This window comes from Dromiciops gliroides, chromosome 6 (assembly GCF_019393635.1).
Source record: "Dromiciops gliroides isolate mDroGli1 chromosome 6, mDroGli1.pri, whole genome shotgun sequence".
Classification (NCBI taxonomy): domain Eukaryota; kingdom Metazoa; phylum Chordata; class Mammalia; order Microbiotheria; family Microbiotheriidae; genus Dromiciops; species Dromiciops gliroides.
The window spans coordinates 114,627,076-114,643,755 of NC_057866.1; the positions used below are offsets into that span (position 1 = coordinate 114,627,076).

General features: G+C 40.5%; 1 protein-coding gene across 9 annotated transcripts in view; it reads right to left on the reverse strand.

The window, feature by feature from the left end:
• Window positions 1-16,680, reverse strand: part of APBB2 (amyloid beta precursor protein binding family B member 2) — a 432,194-nt gene that overhangs the window by 66,493 nt on the left and 349,021 nt on the right. For 7 of the 9 annotated variants that reach the window (XM_043970483.1, XM_043970482.1, XM_043970488.1 and 4 more), the window contains one exon: window positions 5,186-5,191. The exons of the other annotated variants lie outside the window; for them this stretch is intronic. In XM_043970483.1, coding sequence (XP_043826418.1) covers window positions 5,186-5,191 — 6 coding nt within the window. The remainder of the gene's footprint in view (window positions 1-5,185; window positions 5,192-16,680) is intronic. 9 annotated transcript variants of the gene reach the window in all.

The window sequence follows — 16,680 nt, forward strand, 5'->3', positions numbered from 1 at the left end:
TTTATTGTAATGATTATTATAACAGATGAATCTGATGTAACCTTACTGGGAAAGTCCTAGGCTAAGCTAAATCTATTCCAAAAAATCTATGGCTAGGATTCAATATTTCCTAGAATGCCTGGCAACCGTCTAGATGAGCTGCTTCCTGAATTGTTGCCAAACAATAGTTCCCAGGGCCTTTGGACAGTTAATGAGTGTGTGTGAATCTACTCCAATTCTTGGGATAACAGGCTTTACTGTGATATCCCTCGGTTTCCATATGTGGTGTAGCTTCTCTGCCAGAGAGACATAATTATTTATTACAACAATATATCCCTATTATTTATTGAGCACTAACATGCCAGATGCCATAATTACTTTTGAGATGGGAAAAAAACAACCCAATAATAGAAGCCAAAGAGCTTAAGATTCTACTTTGTGCAAGAGCATGGGGAGAACTCATGTCCCAACAGAACTAATTTCTAAGGAGATCATAGATATGATTGTTGAGCCATTATCAGTGATATCTGAAAAAATCATGGAACATGGGAGAAGCATGAAAGAAATTGAGAAAGGGCAAATGCCCTGATTTTCAAATAAGGGTATAGAACAAAGTACTGAAACTATAAGCCAAAGAGTTTTCATTCAATTCATGGTAAAATTCTAGAAAGCATTAATGATTAAATAATGAGTGAAGAATGAGCAGTGACCCCAATGGTTCCATCAAGAACAGATCCTGCCAGACTAATGTTATTTCCCTTTGGGGGAAGGGTTGTTAAACTGTCAAATCAGGTGAATGCCATAGATTGTTTACCTGGCCTTCACCAAAGCATTTGACAAAGGCTCTCCAGCTGTTCTTATGGAAATGGTAAAGAGTCAGTCAGTAAATAAATAATCATTTATCAAGTGTCTACTATGTGCCAGACACTATGCTAACCACTGAAGGTACAAAGAAAGATCAAGCTCAAAATCTAATGAGGAAGAAAACATGCAAACAACGATGCACAAACAAGTCATATATACATGATAAATTAGAAATAATCAACAGAGGGAAAGCACTCGATTTAAGAGGGCCTGGGAAAGATTTGCTGTAGAAGGTAGGATTTTAGCTGAGATCTGAAGAAAGTCAATGAAAGCAGGAAGCAGGGATGAGGAGGGAGAGAATTCTAAGCATGGAGGACAGACAGTGAAAATGACCAGAGCTGGGAAATGGGAGTGTTTTGTTTGAGAAACAGCAAGAAGGCCAATGTCACTGGACTGAAGAGCAAATGTGGGGTTAGGAGGGTAAGGTCTAAGAAGCCTGGACAGGTGGGGGGCAGGGCTCTAAAAGGCCAAACAGAGGATTCTAGATTCAATCCTGCAGATGGTAGGGAGGGAGCCACTAGAGTTTACTGAGTGGGGGTGGGGGTCCAGGTGTGTGGTGGTGATGTGTAACATGGTTCAGTGAGATAGATTCATAACTGGTTGAATGGCCAGACCCCAAAAGTAACCTTTAACATTTCAATGTCACCTTGGAGAAAGGTCTCCAGTGGAGTTCCCCTAGGACTTGTGCTAGCCCCTGTGTGGCTTCACCTTGTCATTAATGACTGGGATAAAGGTATAGATAGCATTTCTTTATCAAGTTTTTAGATAACAAAAAGATGGAACAGCTAACACCCTGGATAACAGCCTCAAGATCCAAAATGATCTCAACAGTGTAGAATCCCGAGTTGAATCTAATAAGATGAAATGCAACAGGGAGAAATATCTTATACCTGGCTTGAACATAAAAACCACTTCACACGTACAAAATGGGGAGGCACGATCAGACAGACAGATCTTGGGGTTTTTATAGACTCAATATAAGTCAACAATACAATATGGCTTCCTGAAAAGTCACTGTGGTCTTGGGGTACAGAGAGAGAGAGAGAGAGAGAGAGAGAGAGAGAGAGAGAGATAAGAAGAGGATAATGCTGCTGTTTTCTGCCCTGGTTGGACCAGAATGGGACAGACAGAATTTCTGTTCTGAATATCAAATTGGAGGAGGAGGAGGGGGCAGTGGTTAAAAAAACACTTCAGGTTGATACTGTACTAATCAATGGAAAGATCTGGGGAAATTTCACCTAGAGAAGAGATTTAGAGGGGACAGGAGAGCTGTGTTCAAGTATTTGAAGGGCTGTCGTATGGAAGTGACCAGAGTTGTCCTGCTTAGTCTCAAAAGGGCAGATTTAGGAGCAATGGGTTGAAACTGTAGAGACAAATTTGAGCTTGATGTAAGGACAAACTTCCCAACTAATTAGAGTCATCCTGAAATGAAACTATTTCTCTAGAAGGTGTGTGTCTGGGGGCGGGGGGAGGGGTCTCCTCTGATTTGGAATATCTAAGCAAAGGCTAGGGTGACCTTGTTTAAGGTATATTTTAGAGGGAATTCCTTTCCAGGAATGGCCAGATGGCTCCTGAGATCCCTTCCATTCTGAAATTTTGTAATTCATGTGATTTTCTTGGGCTTGGTATCAGGAAGAGCTGAGTTCAAATCTCATTTCAGATTACTTTTCTGCTGTGTGATCCTGGGTAAGTCATTCAACCTCCTTGAATCCATTTCCTCCTCACCCACACAATGGGAAAAATATCTGTAGTCTCCACCTCACAGGGTTATTGTAGAAGATATGGGCCTCTGGTCTCAAGGCCATTCCAGTCTCGGTGGGGAAGGGGAAAGACTCATGTCACATCCTCATTAGAAGTCAAATAGGACAAAAAGGCAATAGATGACAGAGGGGTGGCAGTACCTGTAAGCATCACAGCTGTCTAGAGAAGGGGAAAATCACCAAGGGACACAACGACCAGTGACAAGTTTGTGGGGGAAGTGTGACCGGGACCTTGAAGAATGTCCAATATTTAGATAAGCCTAGAAGAGGATGAGGGAACCATCTGTCAGGAAATACAGCACAAGGAAGAGTTAAAAGCAAGGGAGCAGAACCGACCTGGCCAATCAGTTTGGTTTCAAAGGACCAAGGTTCAATTCTGACTCCTCCATGGAATAACTCGGTGGTCCTAGTCAAATTACTAAACTTCTCTGGGCCTTAGTTTCCTCATCTATAAAATGGGGATAATATTTGTACCGATTATTTCTTTTTTTTCTTTCTTTTCTTTTTTTGGTGAGGCAATTGGGGTTAAGTGACTTGCCCAGGGTCACACAGCTAGTAAGTGTCAAGTGTCTGAGGCCAGATTTGAACTCAGGTCCTCCTGACTCCAGGGCTGGTGCTCTATCCACTGCGCCACCTAACTGCCCCTGTACCAATTATTTCATTGGATGATAGATTTAAAGCTGAAAGAGACCTCAGAGGTCATTGAGTCCATCGATTACCCTCATTTTAGAGATGATGAAACCAAGGCCCAGGGTGGTAAAATCAGAGTTATCTCAAGTCACACAGGTAGTTAAAGACCAAAGGTGGATTAGAAGCCTAGTCCAATCAGTTCTCTTTGCACAGAACCATGTTGTCTCCACTGGGTTGTTGGGAGGATTAAATGGGCTAATGTATATAAAGAACTTTGGAAACTACAAAATGATGAAGTTAAAATACTCCCACTTCATCAAGGGCCTTCAATTTCATGGGCAGTATAGGAGATCTCCCCCCTCCCACCACCACCCCAACTTCCTCCACTGAGGCACATCACAGTCTCAGAGTTGTCTGAGGCTCAGAGAAGTTCTTTGTATTGTGCAAGGTCACACAGTAAGTGTCCCACAGAGGTAGGACCTTGTGATGTTTAAAATCTATATTGTGTGATTGCCTTAAATTAGAAGCTTCAGCACCAGTCTTTGGGCATTAAACATTTATTAAAGCATACAGATATTTACAAGGAGTTCAGAAAGTTAAGAAAAAGAAGTCCTACCTAGCCTAGAGTTGCAGCCTGGTTGGGGTCTTCCTCAAGTCCTCCTCCACGAGCCTGCTTTAATCAGGAACTTTCTAGCAAGCTGATTGTGGAAGCTTTTTATAGGTCTGGAACGGAGGCGGTCCTTACACACTGCTTCACTTAAGGAATAGCCAGGTGTGATTACAATCCAGTTAACTTGAAGTAGGCTAATCAGCAGTCAATCACTCTCACTTGATTCAATCAGTCTAGATTAATCTCCAGGTGGGTCTTTGAGTATCTGCTAAATCCCATTATTTCATCACAACCTGAATCCAAGTCTTCTGGACTGCAAGTGCAGCATTCCATCCTCAATGCCCCACTGCCTTTCCATGTCACCAGAACCTGGCCAAAGAACTCATCACCACATGGCTTCCTGGTGATGTGACTCCACTCTCAACCTTAGCCAGGTTGGTCCTCAGAAAACAGTGAAGAAGTTGGAGTGGTTCCCTTTTCTTTCCCACCCTGCAGCTCCCCATGTTCTCCCTGGTCTGGCTAACATAATTTCTGCGTGTAGCCAGCTTTGAGAGCAAGGCTCTCAGTCCTAAGTAAGGATTAATAATGGTCTCGCAAATGGAAATCCAAGATGTGAACACTCAAACTATGTTACATGCTTTGTGGAAAACTAGAATTTTTGCTACACTGTACTATAAAATGGTATTTCAATCCCTTTTATTTTCAGCTCTTGCCTTAGAGTTTTTAACAAATGATGCCTGGTTTTAGCTTTCTTAATAAATATCTTTCTACAGCTTTCTTTATGTCACCAAAACAGATAAAGCAACTTTGAAGCTATCAGTCACATAGGCATAAACCAGAACTCTTCTTTTAGGTAGGAAAGTGCTATAGTCAACTGTTCCAGACTACTATGTACTGAAAATATATTACAAGATGCTATGCTATCCATTAGGCCTGAAGTCTTTTGTAATCGCTGCTTGTTTTCTTTATGGGATATTCGGTAGTAGGAGGTAATAGAATTGGGTCAGCACCCTTAGGGAATCATACACTCTTTCTTTTGCAGTGTTATTTCCATTTGAACCTTGTGGTTCCTGATGGAGTGCTTCTGAAACCCTCTGGCTGCTTAGTTAAAGTTAACTTTTGAGATTATTTGTATTTCAAATGATATCTCTCTTCCAGAGGATCTATATTTTGAAGAAAGGCATTCTTTTGTCCCTGTCCTGGCAGAAGACAAAGTATCTTACAGATCAATGGAAAAGTCGACTTTTAAGCTTTTTCTTTCTTTCATTTATGTTTGATCTTTTAATCTGATTTAATCTGCCTGTTCTAGAACCTCACATTTGTATTTCTCTACATTGACTACCTCTCTCTCTCTCTCTCTCTCTTTTTTGGTGAGGCAATTGGGGTTAAGTGACTTGCCCAGGGTCACACAGCTAGTAAGTGTCAAAGGTTTGAGGCCACATTTGAACTCAGGTCCTCCTGAATCCAGGGCTGGTGCTCTATCCACTGTGCCACCTAGCTGCCCTATAGACTACCTCTCTTGAATACATAACGTGTAGTAATATCTCACATATATACAGCACACTTAAGGTTTCCAAAGTGCTTTCATTGTGAAAACCCTGTAAAGTGAGAAGTGAGGAGTGCAAATATTATCACCCCTCCCCCTTCTACAGAAGAAACAATGAAGCATCAGAGAGGTGAAGGTATTAGACTGTGATCTCCTCCAATAAGCTCTTTGAGAGCGGGCACTGGTTTTGGGGGGTTTTTTTGGTCCCCCCATCCCCACCCCTTTTCATTTTGTCTCCCTTGTGCTTATAACACAGTGCCTGGAATAGAGTAGGAGGTTAACAAATGTCTGACTGACAAAGGTAGTAAGGGCCAGAGCGATGACTGCAATCTAGGTTTCCTAATTCCCAAACCAAACTTTTTCTTCTCCTCTGCAAATGTGCTACTACCTTCCCTGTACTGGGTTCTGAGTGAGCATAAGGGCTGATGTATAAACCTCCCATTTCATTGAGCTACAGACCGAAGCACCTCTTTTACTTGCTTCGTTTCCTACACATCCGTACCTCAGATCTCTCCTTTAAAGATGAATAGATGGGAGAGATTAGGGGAGCGGAGAGACAAGTGCCATCTAAACAAACTACCTCTTTAAGATTTGCCACAGTGGAGGCTTGGTTCTGATCTGAACTTGAGGTGGTGGCAATGAAGCCTTGATTAAGAATGATCATCCAGGGGGCAGTTAGGTGGCACAGTGGATAAAACACTAGCCCTGGATTCAGAAGGACCTGAGTTCAAATCTGGCCTCAGACACTTGATACTTACTAGCTCTGTGACCCTGGGCAAGTCACTTAACCCTCATTGCCCCACAAAAAACCCCCAAAACAAACAAACAAAAAAGAAAAATCATCCAACGGTCTGATTTGCTTTATCAGAAGAAAACTATGTCTGGGCTGTACCAACGTTCCTCCCGGACGTAATAGCTGATAATTTTGTGGTGCTTTGCATTTACAGTTCTAAGGTCCCTTCCAGTTCAGGGTATTTTATAAAAGTAGATACTGAAAGGAGGAGCATTCTTGGCCCTGTCCTTTTTCAGATAGATAGTAGGGCACGTTACCCATAAGTCAGATAAAAGTAACAGGACATTTAGTATCAGTAAAAACTTCTTGAGCTCCACCGACTGTCTATTAATCTAACAGTGGATTGGTGTGGCTGGTAAAAATGGGGAACTAGGTAAGAGAGAGAATACTTGGCTCTGGGCAATACATAGCTATTCCTAGGATAAACTACTCAAACAAGATCTAAAGATGATGAGGAAGGAGGCTCATGGTCATATATGAAAGAGAACACTTTTTCTGGGATGGCTTCTGACCATACTCTAGAACAAAGCTTCTTAAACTGTAGGTCAAGACCCCATATGGGGGCATGTAACTGATTGTGGGGGTCACAAAAAATTTGGTAACAGTAAAAGTTACTGTATGCTTACTTTATATACCTATATACCCGGGGCTGCACAAAAATTTCTCAGGTGAAAGGGGATGAGAGTGGAAAAAGTTTAAGCGGTGGTCTGGAATAGTGATTTAAAATTCAAACAGAAATGGGGGACCACTGGTTAGGGGGGAGGGAAGGCGACAAGCCAAAATGGTGGATTAAAGGCAGCATACCAGCTGAACTCTCCTAACATTCCCTTCCAAATGACTTTAAACTAATGCCTCAAATTGAATTCTGCAGCTATAGAGTCAACAAAAGGTCACAGGAAGACATTTTCTCCAGCCTAATGTAACTTAGTAGGTTGTCAGGAGAGGTCTGTGAATCCAGCATGTGGGCCAGCCTGGAGCACATGCAGCAGCAGCACTAGCAGTGGGCCTTGGAGGCAGCTGCAACAGCAGCTTCAAGAACTCTCAGCCCAGAGATGATAAGCGGCTCAGTAAAGTGGTCACACAGAGACAGCAGCAGACCCTTTGGGGGCAGTGGATGCAAAGCCCTGCTGCAGTGCCCCAGTGCAGTTCTGGGTTGCAGTTTCAGAGTGTAGAGTCCTTGTGGTCAGTCATAAGAGAATAGGGCCTGGGTCACAGTTCCAAGGCAAAGAGGAGTGCTAGGACTTGTATCTGCAGGAGAACACAGGCCCTGGGCACAGTTCCAGGGTCTTGAGGAACACGAACACTTGCAGCTGCAGAGAAACAGGGGCCCTTCCTGGGTAAAGACCAGAGAACAAACTAGGATAGCAGTGGCTGCACCTCTTCCCAAATCGTACCATCTTAGAAGCACCAAAGACTTGCAGACCCCCAGAACTAGCTCTGAAGACAACAGCACAAAAAACGCTTCAAGCTCGGGATACTGCCACTCCACCCCAAGATGAACAGAGCCCAACTTTAAAAGTTTCAAGTCAAGAAATAGGTTGGAAAAATGAGCAAATAATAGCAACAACAAAAATAATTTGACTATAAAAACTACTGCTAGTACAGAAGACCAAGATACAAACTCAGATGACAACAATGTGAAAAGAACTATAAGCAAAGCCTCAAAAGTGAATTGAGCACAACCCCAATGGGAATTTCTGTAATTTTTTTTAAAGAGATAAGAGTGGAGAGGAAAAAACAGGCAAAAAATAAGAGTGATGCAAGAAAATTGTGAAAAGAAAACTAAGAATGGTAAAGACACCAAAAAATACTGAAATAACACTCTAAAAAAATAGAATTGGCTTAATGGTAAAAAAAAAAAAGGCATAAAAATTCACTGAAAAAAAGAACTCCTTAAAAAGCAGAATTGGCCAAATGGAAAATGAGGTACAAAAGGTCATTGAAGAAAATTAGAATAGGGCAAGTAGAAGCTAATGATTCTATGAGATATCAAGAAACAATAAAATCAAATCAAAAGAATAAGGAAATAAATTGTGAAATATCTCATTGGGAAAACAATTGACTTGGAAAACAGATTGAGGAGAGATAATTTAAGAATCACTGGACTACCTGAAAGCCATAATCAAAAAAAGAGACTAGACATCATATTTGAAGGAATTAAAAAGGAAAACTGCTCCAATATCTTAGATCAAGAGGGAAAAATAGAAATCGAAAGAATCCATCTATCATCTTCTGAAAGATATCCTAAAATGAAAACTCTCAGGAACATCATAGCCAAATTCTAGAGTTCCCAGGTGAAGGGAAAATATTACAAGCAGCCAGGAAGAAACAATTCAAATATCATGGAGCCAAAGTCAGGATAACACAAGACTTAGTAGCTTCTCCATTAAAGAATCAAAGGGCTTGGAATATGATATTCCAGAAGGCAAAGGAGCTAAGATTACAACTAACAATAACCTACTCAGCAAAACTTAGTATAATCCTCCCGGGGGAAAAATGGATGTATAATGAAATAGAGGACTTTTAAGCATTCCTGATGGAAAGACCAGAGTTGAAAATTTTGCATTCAAACACAAGACTCAAAAGAATTATATAAAGGTAAAAATAAAAGATAAATCATGAGACTCAAAGTTAAACTGTTTATATTCCTATATGAGAGGATGATAGATATAACTTCTAAGAACCTTTTCATTAATAGGGCAGTTAGACGCAGTTTACATAAAGAGAGAGCATGAGTATGAGCCAATTATGTTGGGATGATCTCAAAAAAAAATGAAGGGATGAGAAAGAGGAAGAAGGGGGAAGGGAGAAGTAGAATAGGGGAAATTATCTTACATGAAATAGGTATGTAAGGCTCTTAAAGAGGAGGGGAAAGTAGGAAGTGGCACCCAATGATTGAACCTCACTCTCATCAGAAAGAGGGAAAAGAGGGAAGACTACATATACGCACTTTAAAATATTTATCTTAACCAACAGGACAACAGGAGAGGAAAGAGATGAGTAAAAAGGGAGGGCAGATTAAGGGAGGCAGTGGCCAGAAACAAAACAGACTTTAGAGGAGAAACAGGATAAAAAGAGAAAGAAAAGGATAAATATAATAAAATAAGATGGAAGAAAATACACAATTGATAATTAACACCTGAAACAGAAACACGCGTGTGCACACACGCATGCGCGCGCGCACACACACACACACACACACACAGAGTTAAAATAAGGGGTTGGAGCAGAATCTATTGTGCTTTAGCTGAAGTAGAAAATAAAAGGCAGGGGTATTAATCAAGATCTTAGACAAAGAAAAAGCAAAAAATAGACAATTACAACATTTTGCTAAAAGTTACCACTGACAATTGAAATAATATAAATTTTTTTTTATAGCAAGCTTCTTTGATAAAGGCCTTATTTCTCAAACATATTCAGTTCTCAGGGAAACAAGTCAAATTTGTAAAAATTAAGAACCATTCCCCAACTGATAAATAGTGAAGGGATATAATTATACAGGCAGTTTTCAGAAGAAGAAATCAAAGCTGCCTGCAGTCATATAAAAATGCTCTGAATCACTATTGATGAGAGAAATGCAAATTAAAACCACCTCACACCTATCAGAAATGATAAATGCTGAAGGAGATGAGGGAAAATAGGTACACTAAGAAACTTTTGGTAGAGTTGTGAATTGGTCCAGCCATTCTGGTAAACAATTTGGAACTATTGGCCAAGGGTTCTAGAACTGGGCATACCTGTTGACCTAGCAAGACCACTACTAGGTCTGTTCTCCAAAGAGATCAAAGAGAAAGGAAAAGGACCCAAACATACAAAAAAATATAGAGCTCTTTTGGAGGTGGAAAAGAATTGGAAATTGAGCCATTCCCTAACTGATGCCTATCAGCTTGGAAATGGCTGAACAAGATGTGCCATATGATTGTGACAGATAACTAATGTGCTAAAGAAATGATGAGGGGGTTGATTTCAGAAAAATACAGAAAGACCTATAAGACCTATATGAAGCAATACAAAATGAAGTGAGTAGAACTAGGAGATCTTTATACACAGTAACAGAAATATTGTAATGATTAGCCAACTGTGAAAGAATTAGCTACTCTGATCAATATAATGATCCAAGACAATTACAAAGGCCTCATGATGAAAACTGCTATCTACCTCCAAAGAAAAAACTGATTAATTCTGAGTGCGAAATGAAGTATAATTTTCTCACTTTCTTTATGATTCTTGCTTCTTTTGTGACATGGCTAATATGGAAATATGTTTTGCAGAATTTCAAATGTATAAAATTGATCATCATATTGTTTGTCTTTTCAGTGAGTTGGGGAGGGGTGGGAGAAAAGTCACAATTCAAAATTTAAGGAAAAAAAGAATGTCAATAATAACAAATATAAAAAAGAAAAAAGAAAAGAAAAGGGAATGGGGGCCCCTAATCTGTGCACAAGGATGTCCGTGGGCCATATATTGTCTGTTTTAAAATAGGGCAGGACCTGAATTCAAATCTCACACAGATACTTACTAGCTGTGTGATCCTTGGCAAGTCATTTAACCCCAATTGCCTTAAACATCCAGGGCCATCTCTAGTCCTCCTGATGTATATCTTGCCATGGGACTCAGATGGCACTGGAGGACAGAATGAGGTTGGTGACTGTGTACAGACCTCCCTCACTTAAATCCAGGTGACTACAAGTCATGACACCACCCCCTCTTCAAGAACAAAGGACAAACAACAATGGTTTAAAAATGTAATTTTATCTACATTTTATTGTATTTTTATTATTTTGTTAAGAATTTCCCCATCACCTTGTAATCTGGTTTGGACCACACCTCTCAAGAATGTTGTGTGTCACATGTTTGATTCTTCTGAGAGAGATTATTTCTTCAATCTTGCCAGAAAGCTGGACCACTCTCTCAGAATGATCTAAACCTCTTCCTTTTTCCTTTTCCTCTATTGGTAGACCTTCTTTTATCTGTGGGTACATCAAGATAATACCCACCCCCCTCCTGTTTTGGATGTAAATTGTCTGACTAAATCAAGATTTTCCTGTTTTTTTCCCTTTTCTTCACTTCATTTTCATACTATGCATGTTAATGCAGCTTAGTCTCTCACCCACTCTTCTTTCCTTTATTTATATCCTAAATTACTCTTGGTGAGGTTTATGAGATTTAATGTTTCTATTTAAAAATAACTATTTGGTTTACTTATTGATATTTGGAACATATGTCTGATTCTGCACTGCCTAAGTGTACACAATTCTCCTACCAGCAACTTCTTCCTTCTGTCAATGGTTTGCTCTTTATTTTGGGGTTCTGACTTTAAATCCTTTCTGTCATTTCTAATGTGCCCTTCCTTCTGAGTCCACCTCAGGGTGAGGAGGTGACGAAGGGTAGCCCACAAGAGAGCACATCCTTGCTGAAGTTAAAACAAGAAATGTAAAAAATTGTGTATTTCTAACCACAACTGAATCCAAAGGCTCTGAGCCATTGAGAGATAGAGTGGAAAACATTAATCTATTACATTCTTCTCTAAGGAAAGAGACCAAAGGGAAAGAGAGAGATATGAGTGAAAATATTGATCCCATTAGGAAGTGCCTACCGCCTCCACCCCAGCCCTCACACATCCTGATTACTGTCTGCCAGGGGGACGTCAGCCACCGGGTCTTTGTTTTCGTGCCCACAGAAGAAGGCATAGTAACCAAGAATCAAATTCTGAGCATGATTTTCCCCCTTAATCATGTTGCTTTATGGTGAAAAAAAAACTCCCATAATTTTAAGCTCCAAATTCATGGCAACAATACAAAAGGTGGCTTTATTTAAAAGTTTAGAAGAAAAAAATCAGTTTCCTGGAGACCGTTTTTTAATCATTCTGGATGTGTGTGGAGGGGAGGGGATGGGTTGGTGTGTCGGGTGGAAGTGGGGAAAGGACTAGAAAGATGTAGAATAAGTACGTCTCTAATGTAGATTCACCGACTGCACTGAATTGCCACATCTCTTTGTGGATGTCTGACCAAATAACGGTGACCCAATTCTTTTTTTTTTTTCTTCTTATTTTTTTAAGTGAGGCAATTGGGGTTAAGTGACTTGCCCAGGGTCACACAGCTAGTGTTAAGTGTCTGAGGCCGGATTTGAACTCAGGTACTCCTGACTCCAGGGTTGGTGCTCTATCCACTGTGCCACCTAGCCGCCCCGACCCAATTCTTTAATGCTTTGTTGCTCTTGTCCTTATATCTATGTCAGTAGATCAGCAATCTCTAGGGAGACCTAGAACTTAATTTACCAGAATTTTTTTAAGGTAATAATGATAATGTGTTACTAAAAGTAATTTCTATTTCCACAGCATTTTCATATCTGTTTTGATATTGTTATCTCCTATTACTCCTGACCCTTTGAAATATAGATGTTATTTCCCCCATTTTGAGACACAGAGCAGTACAAGCAGTATGGTGTAAAGTGATCCTCAGAGTCAGGAAGACTTGGGTTCCAGTCACATCAACACATACAGGTTTTGTGACTCTGGGCAAATCACTTAACCTCTCAGCCCTTTTTTTGTTTGTTTGTTTGTTTGGTTTTTTTGTCGGGGCAATGGGGGTTAAATGACTTGCCCAGGGTCACACAGCTAGTAAGTGTCAAGTGTCTGAGGCTGGATTTGAACTCAGGTCCTCCTGAATCTAGGGCCAGCGCTTTAACCACTGCGCCATCTAGCTGCCCCCCTCTCAGCCCTTTTTAATGCTCTCAAGTGATATGTTACAAAGCTAGTGCTGACCTGCCAGAGTATGGTAGCAAATTACCTCGAGGGTGTCTTGGGACTCAGAGTATCCACCCTCCCTCTCCCCACTGCCATCTCACTTTTTGTAATTGCCACTCCATCACTAGCCAGGTTTTACACTGTAGGCTGTTCAGGCAAGCTCCTTAAGGAATTAGGGAGGGAGGAAGGAAGGAAGGGAAGGAGAGAGAAAGGTAACAATCATTTCTTAGGTGCTCACTATCAGTCTGACAGGTTGCTAAAGTGCTGGGGATACAAATATAAACAAACAACAACAAAAGGTCCCTGCCCACAAGCATCTTACATTCTAACTGGGGAAGACAATGTACAAAAGAGAGCTGAAAATGCTGGTATGGAAATCAACATTTAATGGAAATGCTATTGGAAGCAGTTCCTAAACAGGTAGCCTCAGTGCATCTATGATCACTGTTTAAAAAGTTCCACACTATTCTCTTGGGGAAATTTCCTTGGACAATCACTTATAATGTCATCCTTTAAAGGTTATTCTATGCCAAAAAAAAGTAGTAGGGCGCATCATAGCATGATTAATAGGAGACAAGAAAGTCACTTTTAAAGATATAAAATATAACCAGTTTAAGTCAGCAAAATGGCCAAGTAAATTTTGAAGACTTTGCTTATCACAGTAGTGCATTAAAAAGAAATTAACTCTAGAGGTCAAGATAATAGTGTAGCGTATGGAGAGAATTATTGCCATCTCCCAGAAGACTTTTTTTGCCAGAGGTGAACTAGCAGACATATCTAAAGATTAAACTTTCATCAGCAGATCTCAGTATTTCATCAATCTTTCATTATTGCATGGTTTAAAGAATCATCTGGCCAGGTACCATTAGGAAACCTTCCATCTTCCAAACTTAGACCCCATCAAATTACCCTAAGAAAAATACAGCTCAAAAGCTAGCAATGCGAAAATTGTAATGACTTTGATTTACTCAATCCAAAGATACATATCACCCTATCATTATCATTCAAGACTCCCCTACCCCCACCCCTTGATCCCTGACAGCATAGGATCTATCAATATACAAAGCAAGTTCATTCAAAGCAAGACCAATGGACCTTCGGTTAGGGTCTCAGGGAAGTGATTGAAAGCAGCATATCTATCTCTATCTCTATCTCTATCTCTATCTCTATCTCTATCTCTATCTAATCTATCACTAAAGTTTCATCGGTGCTGATGATTGCTTAAAAACAGTTACCTTGTCCTGACAAGATTACAGCATGACGCAGCATGGCTGGGGTTACATTTTTTTGTTTGTTTTTGTTTTTTGTTTTTTAGTGAGGCAATTGGTTACATTTACAGATGTTAAACTGATAAAAGGTCAAAGACTCAGGGTCCTATCTGTGGTTTCTGATTTCCATTCCCTCCCTGCTTTGTTTGAACTTGGCTCTTTGATGTGGAATTCAGATCTTGGGGTGTAAATCTTATCTGTGTGCCTCCAAAAGTGGAGCTCCCTGGGGAGAGAGTCTGGCGACCTCAGTCAGTAATGGGAATGAGTTGTAAGCAGGAACTGGGTGGGTGAATTAGGACACAAACAGAAATTTACCTTTAATGAATCTGGTCCATATAAAGTGCTCAATAAATCCCTTCCTCCCTTTTTCATTGCTGCTTTTCTTTCTTTCCTCTCTCCCTTCCTCTTATTCAAAGTGGAGTTCCTATCAATGATCACATCACAACCTATCTAGATCTACTCCTGTGGAGCTCTCATCTACACTGCCCTAACAGTTCTTCATGGCATGTCCACTCAACATGCTGGAGACCCTTCCTCAATTTCTCCTGACATAGTTAGGAGACCAGTGGAGCTCTTTATCCATGAACACCTCTTTCTGTCCTACATTTCCTCAATGATGGTCTTTATCCTTGTTCTTCTCATGTTCAATGCAATATTTAGTCAATATTAAGGATAAGTCCTCAAAGTGGAGAAATTTGAAATCAGCACTTGGCAGCCCTCTATAGCTCTAAAAGTATAATTGATAGGGCTAAGGGATGTGCTTAGTTTAACCACCTTGTAATGTTGGTGGGTTCAAGACATAAGTAGGAAAAGTTATTTGAAGGACAAGAAGAAAAATAAAGTACTTTAGACGAAAGCTTCTTAAACTGTGGGCCAAGACCCCATATGGCGTTGTGTATCTGAATGTGGAGGTCACAAAAAATTTGGTCATGTAAAAATTTCTCAGGTGAAAAGGGGTCACAAGTGGAAAAAGTTTAAGAAGCCCTACTTTAGACCATGACCATCTCTCCCTTCTCTGAACCACTGGAGCATTTGCTGTTAATATAACTTGCTTTTGGTATGTTACCATATCCTGTATTCCCCTAATACTGAAATGTTTCCTGGGTGTACTTCTTGTCCCATCATCCATACTGTGGAAAGCCACAAGGGCAGGGAGTGACTTTTATGTTTCTCTATCTCCTCTCCAGTGGCAAGCACAGCGCTAGGCACATCGCAGTGCTCAATAAATTCTAACCGAATGAAATAGAGACTGGAGAAGGCAGTATATGCCTTGGACACCCATACCCTACTTATCCTTTAGCGCCTAGTTCAAACCTCATCTCCATGAAGCTTTCCTAGCTTTACATGAATGAATGAAAATGCATTTAAATGTCTACTTTGTGCCAGGCACTGGGGCCTGACCTCAAGGAGGTCATTTTACTATGGGAGAACAACACATCCCAGGGAATAGGGGATGGGGTGGGAGCTTTGGCTTGAGGAGTCACAGGGATTATGAATGAAATGGTTGAAGAGTCCCACCCTCATGGCGGCTTCTTTCTAGTAGTAACGGTAGTACTGATTTAATTACTTTTCCCAGAGCAAGAGCTGGAGAGCTATCAGTGGGGAGGGAGGGAATACACATGGTGGTCAGGATATGATCCTGCTCTTCTATGAATTCTCCTCTTAAAGTTATAGCAGTTAACATGCCAGGGGTTGCACACTGGCATTGCCTGTATATTTCTTATCACCATTTCATGCATTCTCACCATCAGAATCTGTCTCTTCAATAATTCATGTTCATCCAATTATATAGTTGGCTGAACAAAGGGTTAGATGATAGGCAGGGAAGGGGAGAATGGATTGGAGACCTACGCTCTGTATTACATCATATTCTAATTAATCAGCTAAATGATGAAGCTGTTTGATCAGACCAGGCCCTTTGCCCCAGATGTAGAAGCAGAAACAGTTAAAGTGACAGAAGAGCCCAAAGGAATGACTGAGAACCAAAAAGAATTTGACCACTTTCCTTGTGCATATGGCTTACTTGTGGTTGGTGTTTTCAAAGGTGTCTGGGGTCTGCTTGCCCAAGATCAGTGCATTTGTAAAGGGCTCTGGCACCATTTGTATTCCTAAGGATAAAACAGGGTAAGCTGCCAGGTTCAATAACAACACAGGGGGCTGTGTTGTGTTTGCAAAACTGACCAGGCTCTTTGATGGATTGCACGTGTGGCTACTCTTTAGCCAAGATCAAGATTAAAGGGAGCACAGATGGTCAATAGCAAAGTATTTTCAAGGGTTATCTGGCTGGTTTTCCTTTAGTAAAAGAAATACTGAAATGACCAGAATCTGCTTATATGTAAACTATTAACATTCTCAAGTAAATATAACATTTCTTTATGTAAATTTAAGATTCTCCCAGGCACCAGTTATGTGTGTATGATTAGTTTGCTTAGAAAATTCTTCATAGATAGGGAGGCATTTGAATTAGTAATGTCCAAATGGATAA